Here is a 7,618-nt window from a genome sequence, read left to right on the forward strand (position 1 = left end):
CAAAAAGAGCGCTCATATATCCGGTTCTATTCGACGTGAAGACATCGTTTGCAGTGTATTTGGAAGGTGAACGAATAAGCTTTCATGAAAAAAAATGTAATGTTAAACATTACTGAAAACCCCAATTTTTGTACATAATTCAAATGTTTGACGATTTTTACCTAATTAATGACAAGTTTTTAAATTATAAAAAAATAGTTTCGGGTTCCTTATTAAATTCTGTATTGCTAGTAAATTTTTCAAGTGGAATCTGAAAGGAGTCTATTTTTTTTTATTATTCATCAGGTGCTGCGTCGTGCCGAGCGCGATACACTGGGCTGTTGAAAAGCATTTGAAACAGCGTTGCCAACCTATCAGACGAATATTTCTTTAGATGGCGCCACAATAATTCTTTAGATTTCTTATTAGATGGCACCACAATAATTCTTTAGATTTCTTAATGGCGCCACAATAATTCTTCAGATTTCTTATTTTCAGGAGTGATATTTGACAGTATTGAAACTCAATAAACATAGGAATACATAATATATTTTTTCGCTTTATAATATCAACATTTTTTTCTAGAAATATGTAATAATAATTATCGAACGAGGTAACACAGACAGATTTATATCCTACATTCTGAATTGTATGTATAAAGATATTAGAAACTTCTACTTATATATTTGCTATCTATCACATTTTGTAGCACAGTCTTAATTTCTTATCAATAACTTAATGTAAGTATCTCAATAGCTGACAATCTAACACCCAATAGCTGTTATTTATAGTTTCCAAAATTAAGATTACTGATCAAAATTGTCTACGCACCAAAGATGCAAATCAATAACTGAAAGCCTATGGAATGAAAACTAATTATTTATCAACTTTTACCTGAATAATTCAATGAGTATAGTCGAAATATGTCAGCTATCCAGACAGTAAACAGTTTTCTTAAATTTATGATGACTTAGGTTTTGTTATCTTAGTACAAATTATAAGTATTGATTTTTAGTTGTACATTTGCAATGAGTGCTTATCTATGACGTTTGGATTGACTACAAAATCGAATCACTGATCATTGCCAATCAAAGTTTTAGTGTGCAGTATGCCGGACAAAGTTTCGGCTTCCAGACGATTTCTAACTTTGGTCTTATTAAGCTGGATTTGGGAAAATATTCGTTCCACCGCAGCACTAGAGTGTGGCAGGCAGTGCAAGTTCCTTACGAAGTCGGACAAGTGATGAAATTTAACTGATCCATCACCTAGTTTAAGTTTTGAGACTGTCTCCCAATAATCAATACTGGGTGCAAGTGGCACATTTATTTCCAGATTTTTTAACTCCCTCCACTCTGAGTCCAGATCATTCAAAGCATTCTCGTGGACCAGGTTTGGAAATTTTGATGCAAGAGGAGCGATGGAGTTGTGTGACCTCATTTGCGTCGGATCTAAGAAGCCTAATTCTTTGAACACTTGGAGATTAGGGTCTTGGAAATTGAACCGCTTGACCAGTTGTTTGCAGGCTTCAATGTAAAATTGGAGACATCTGAGACGGAAATCTGAAAGTTGTTCCAAACTTAGTCCATGAGAACCATTTGATATGGACGCAGTAACTTTTGCACCAAGGTAGACCTCTTCTATCACAACGAAATTATGCGGATTATCAAACAGAATTTTTTCTACAGCAGTGTTTCTAACATAGTCACTCTTAAGGAAGCAGTTCAGCAGCGTCTTGTATACCGTAGACACACGTGAATAGAGTTGATGGATTTTTGTTTCCTCCGACTGCATTTCAAGATTTAGGTTGGTAAAATATGGCAGTACATATTCCAAGAATTGGAGGTAAATTTTAACATACTTTTCTTTTAATCTGCTTAAAATCATGTCTGCTGCTAGAACTTTATCCTCATAAACTGCATCAGTAAAGAACAAAATGAGCGCATCGTACTGTTCGAGCAATCTTTTCACTACTTGTAGCAATGAAAGCCACCTGGTTTGTGAAGGGTGAAGAAGTTTGTGGGGCTTCAGGCCCAAGAACTCTTGGAATTGTTTAAGCACAGAGAGCCTCTTGTAACTATGTTGGATATAGTTGAATACATCTCTGGCGATATCTTCGATTACACGTGGTAATTTTTCACACGCATAATTAGCACATAATGCAAAAGAATGGCAGATGCATTTCATTAAAAACAAGTGCGGAATGTCTTTTTTCAACAAGACGGACAGAGAGTGATGAGTTCCGAACATATTACTTGCACCGTCACTTGCAGAACCAATCATATTCGATATATATGGGATATTATGCTTTTTGAAAAAAGCGATAACGTGATCATACAGAGCTTGGCCAGTCACAATTGGTGTAGGAATCAGGGCAAGAAACACATCATTTATCCGACCATTGTTAAAAAATCTGACTACTAGTGCCAAGTGCTTTGTTGCGCTGACGTCTGTGGATTCATCAACAAGAAGTGAAAACTTGGTTGTTTGGAGACACTGCACAATTTGTTCAAACTGACTATAACCTGTGACATTTTGCACTATTTTAGTGCACTTTGTTCTGCTGCAACTGATACCCTTAGCTACCTCAGAATCAGGACTTATAGCTTTAATCAATTTTGTCAGGTGATCAGCTGTATTCAAGGCAATATTATGCTCTACCATGAATGCTGCGATTCTGATTTCGGAATACTTTATCTGATGCGATACCTGTCTTTCTCTCTTGAAGCTCTGATTATTAATAACGGGTTGTTTCCTCAAAGTGGTGGCTCGCTGTACGTGTTTAGAAGACTTCCTGTGCTTGAGCAAATTTGATCTCCCACCAACAGTAGTGTAGTCAGCATTGCATACTTCACAGTAAAAGTGACGTTCATTTATCTTGCTTCTTGCCAGCCATTTTTCCATTAAGGGATCCTTTTCCCATGATGACATATACTTCTGGGCGTAAGGTTTTTTTTGGGGTTTTTTTAAACGTTTTTCTTCATTAGAATCAGAATGAACGCTGTCACTGTCCGACGCCATGATCAAAGTCAAAAACCGTGACTTCAATTAAATCTGGATTCAGTTTCCAGGTGAATTCGTGTCTCCTATACTGTAGGATAAAAATAAAACAGCTTATCGGTAAATTCAAGACTTAGTTGAATATTAGGAAATACGTCACAATTAGGTGCTTTAAATAACAACAAAGCTACTCAACTGTTTTGGATAAATAAAATTTGAAATAATCAAATAAAACTGCCTATTAATCTCACCTTATTATTGTTAGCCACAAGTCACATCACTCACCTCACGCCCGCGTGGATGAAAAATTTGAGGTTACAACCCTATAATGAAAAATTACGAATAAATATTTTAAAATCATAGTGTTTCGAAAATTGGATAAAATTATGGAAATCATAAATAATAATTGCATGAAACTTTAAATGTCTTTCTACGCAAAAATATGTATTGAGATTAGTTGAATATACAAACCTCCAACACGGACTTCGTTGATCGTTCTACAGATTTTTCCCGCCACAGTGCTGCAACGGCTGCACCACTACGACACCGCCACTAGTACCATCAACTTGTTAAATAAGTGCGTTCGCAAATTGCAGACGCTATCTGATTGGTGCATATTTTCTCAGGAGCCTCGCAATTGGTTGATTTTTAGCTGTGTTTCGATTTCACAACCATTCTAAGAGATTTCGCCATAAGTCTTAAGATTTGGTCAGAAATCTTTAGATTTTCTTCAGATTCCGGTCTAAACGTCAATATTTCTTAATAAGAAAACAACTTTTCTTTTTTCTTTGAACGGACTCTAATTTCTTCAGATCTAAAGAAATTTCTTTAGGGTTGGCAACGCTGATTTGAAACCGAATGCTCGTGAGAGGTGGAAGAGGCTGGCCCGCGTCACCCGTCCCACTCCGGCGACAGCTCGGCTGCTCCGTCTCACTTGTTTCTTACTCTCTCTCGCCACGGTTGACGCGGGAAGCGGAGTAGATCGCGCATTCTGGCTAGCCAACGCCCCTAAGTGAGAAAAAAGAAGATATTTGGTAGTATTATTAATTCTAAGCGTGATTTCGATGCCTTCAATTTTCAAAACTTTTTTAATCTGGCTAGATAGATTTTCAATAGAGGGGATATAGAGATGGTGTTCTTAAATTTGTCATTATCGTTAGGCTGATTATTAGTCTATATTCCAATCAATAGAATTGTACATGTTTTCAACTCTACTTTTTAATATCATTGATGAATTTTAAAGGGTAGCCATTTGGAATAAGAGTTGTTTCCACGAGTTTTAAGTTTTTTTTTTTTTTGAGAAATTGAGGGTTTGAAATTTTAAGACAACGATCGAACAAAGCTATGGCGACAGATTTTTCATATTCCATAGAATGATCTAAACGATAATGAATGTATCTACCAGACCAAGTTTGTTTGTGATGCCAATCTAGGATTACAGTATTATCTTGATTAATCACCAAGGTGTCAAGAAAACTGATTTCACCATCTTTTTCCGAATCAATTGTAAACTGTATGCGAGGGTGCAAATTGTTGAATTTATTCAGAAGGAATTGTAAGTTTTCTTTTTTTTCACAAGTTATAATATTGTTACCAAGGGTGAAATCACCCGTTTTGCCCCCTTTTTAATGATGTAGTAGTCATCATAGATAAAAGACGTTTATAAACCTCTTGTGTCTTTCAAAAGAATAAGGTTGCTGCGTCAACCAACATTATTGTAAAAACGGTCTTGTTTCGGACTTTAAACGAGAAACACATTTCACAATTAAAGCTTTTTCACAACATTTTATTCACGCTTTTGATTTTGACTCGATAAATAAACTCGCGGATCCATATTTATTTCCGTAACGTCAGAGAACGTTACATTGGTGTCAGAAGCGGGATCTTGAGTTTCTTTTTAATCGAGTCAATTCAGTGCGCGAACTTTAACTATGAGCAATAGTCGTATGACACGCTCACGTCGAAGGGAAAGTGGCGGAGAGGAACCTTCCATTATGAAAAATCCGCGGGTTCCCGAGACAATCTCATCACCTTCAGTGGACCCTCTTCCAATTTCTTCGGCGGTCTCTCAGATTCATCTGCTGAAGATCATGTCCCAACAACAAGAAGTCGCTGAACGTCATCAACAGCAACTTCTGCAGCTGCTTCTTGATCGACAAGAGCAGCGAAAGCAAGAACTCGTTAATCAACGAGGAAAACGAGAAAGAGAACTTGCCTCTCAGTTGGAGCAGCGAAGGCTTGATAGAGAAGCTCAAGAATGATCCGAAACCAGTCTTCATGAACTGTTCCGGACGACTGTGGCAGCTCTTCAGGCTGTCCATCAGGTGAACGGCTCAGGACAACCGGCTGTCACCCCTCGAGGTTCCAGAGTCGTTACTCCGCTTCCCTCTCCTGTTCCCGTTCCCGCTGTTCAGGAGGTCCAACATCCACGACGATTCCAGGATGTTCGAGACTCAAGGTCTGTACCTTTTATTAGGGAGGTAGATGAATCCCCAATTTGTAGAACAGGAGTAAATAATGGGGTTGGCTTTTCCAAGCCTCTGTCTCAGGTTCAGCCTCGATATTCTCATTTAAGTCAATTAAATAATTCAAGATTTCCTGGGGTTGCTTCTCAGATTAACGAGAAACCCTTTGATCCTTCAAAACCGCCGATTTTTGATGGAAAGATTCCATGGGCAGAGTATAAGCGTCAATTTAGCACAATTGCAAAGCATAATCAGTGGGACTCCGCCATGAGGGCCCACAGACTTGCCTCTTGTCTTTGGACGCCGGCTTTGAATGTTTTAACGGCATTGTCTAGGAAAGAAATTTACGATCATGAAAAACTTAGCTCCGCGCTTAAATTAAGATACGGAAATGACCATTTGACAAAATTATATACAGCTAAATTACAGACCAGAAGACAAGGACGAGACGAAGACCTCGCGTCTCTTAGTCAAGACATTGAACGGCTTTCTCGTATAGCTTTGCCAGATCACGAGCCGTCTCGTAATTTATTAGCAACACAAGCTTTCTTAAGTGCAATCAATGATCCAGAAATTAAAATGGCCGTTGGGACATCGGGTCTCACTTCTCTGCGGAAGGCAACGGCCTAAGCCCTCGAGGTGGAGGCAATGAGGAACCAATATTTTGGGTTGAACAAGCTTCGTCGGATTGAGGTGTCTGAAAGCACCTCAGAAAGACGAAGTTTTGAACACTCGGAGGAGCCAAAACCTCAAAATTATAGAAATAAAAATAACAATAGTAATTTTAAACCAAGAAATCGAGGTTCTTTTCAAAACCAGCAAAACAAGCGTGTAAATAGGAACGCGGTCATGACGAGTCAAACCGGCTTGACCTGTATATTTTGTAAAAAAATAGGCCATGACGCCAATCATTGTTTTCTAATTAAAAAAATTGGTAGAGAACCGATGCAAGGCTCGAATCCAAACTCTTATAACTGGCGTAAGAAAAATATTAAAATAGGGGAAGCAAATCCTCAGTCGAGTTCTTCAACAGGAACTCACCCAAAAAACTAATTCCAGATGATTTTTCGGGGCGAAAATCATCGCAAATTGTTAGGAGTGAAAGCCCTCTTAGAGAACAGTTTTTAATTAAAAGTCTACGACAGTCTGGTCTTTACGCGCGCGGTACTGTAAATGGCGTCGATTGTCTATGGGTAATAGACACCGGCGCGGAAGTAAACGTAGTTCGATCAGATCTCTTTAAATCCGATGACCAGATTGTTCCCTCTTTATCTCTGCGAACAGCCACTGGAGAGACGACCCCGGTTTTGAGACAGGTTACTGTCCAAATTAACCTTTTTGGGTGTATCGACTCTCCACATAAGGTTTTTATAGCAGATATAGAGGATGAAGGTATTTTGGGAATAGATTTTCTTACAGCTCATAGCTGTGTTATCTCGACCAAGAGAAATTTACAAGCTTCAAACAATCGCGAAATAACTCTTTGTGCAAACAGAAATGGAATTTATTGGACTCCTCCTAGAATTTGGAAATAGAACTTTCAGAGGATGATTTTCAACAACATTTTCCTTCACATTTACAAAGCCTTGTTGAGAAATCTTCCATTTCGTTGAATCCAGCTCAGGTAGAATCGTTCAAATCTCTTTTGCTAGAATGTATAGATTCTTTCGCCAAAGATAGTGGTGATAAGGGCCAATGTTCTTCTGTCAAGCACAAGATCGACGTCGGAGAGCGTTTACCAATAAAACAAGCTCCTCGAAGACTCGCTCTCAACGCCCGAGAAGAGGTGAAGAAGCTTGTGGAAGACATGTTAATGAACGATGTGATTGAACCATCGTCTAGTCCCTGGGCTTCACCAATCGTCTTTGTTAACAAAAAGGACGGATCCGAACGATTTTGTATCGATTACGGGAAGCTGAACGATATCACGAAAAAAGATTCTTACCCTCTACCCAGAATCGTCGAAACACTCGACCTGATAGTTGGTGCAACTTGGTTCAGCACCATAGATCGTCAGAGCGGATACTGGCAGGTCGAAATGGATCCTCTAGATAAAGAAAAAACAGCTTTTGTTACGGGTTTAGGAGGATTATGGCAGTTCAAGGTTATGCCGTTTGGTTTGAGTAATGCCCCGGCTACCGTTGAACAAATAATGGAGGCTGTTCTCCATGGGCTCA

General features: G+C 38.7%; 1 protein-coding gene across 1 annotated transcript; it reads right to left on the reverse strand.

Annotated features, from left to right (window-relative positions):
* Positions 1 to 1,050: 1,050 nt before the first annotated feature.
* Positions 1,051 to 2,997, reverse strand: LOC124295163 (zinc finger BED domain-containing protein 5-like). The gene has a single exon (XM_046744052.1). It carries the CDS (start codon positions 2,995 to 2,997, stop codon positions 1,051 to 1,053), a length of 1,947 nt encoding a protein of 648 aa, XP_046600008.1.
* Between the last annotated feature and the right edge of the window lie 4,621 nt (positions 2,998 to 7,618).

The sequence above is a fragment of the Neodiprion lecontei genome, chromosome 6 (genome assembly GCF_021901455.1).
Source record: "Neodiprion lecontei isolate iyNeoLeco1 chromosome 6, iyNeoLeco1.1, whole genome shotgun sequence".
NCBI lineage: Eukaryota > Metazoa > Arthropoda > Insecta > Hymenoptera > Diprionidae > Neodiprion > Neodiprion lecontei.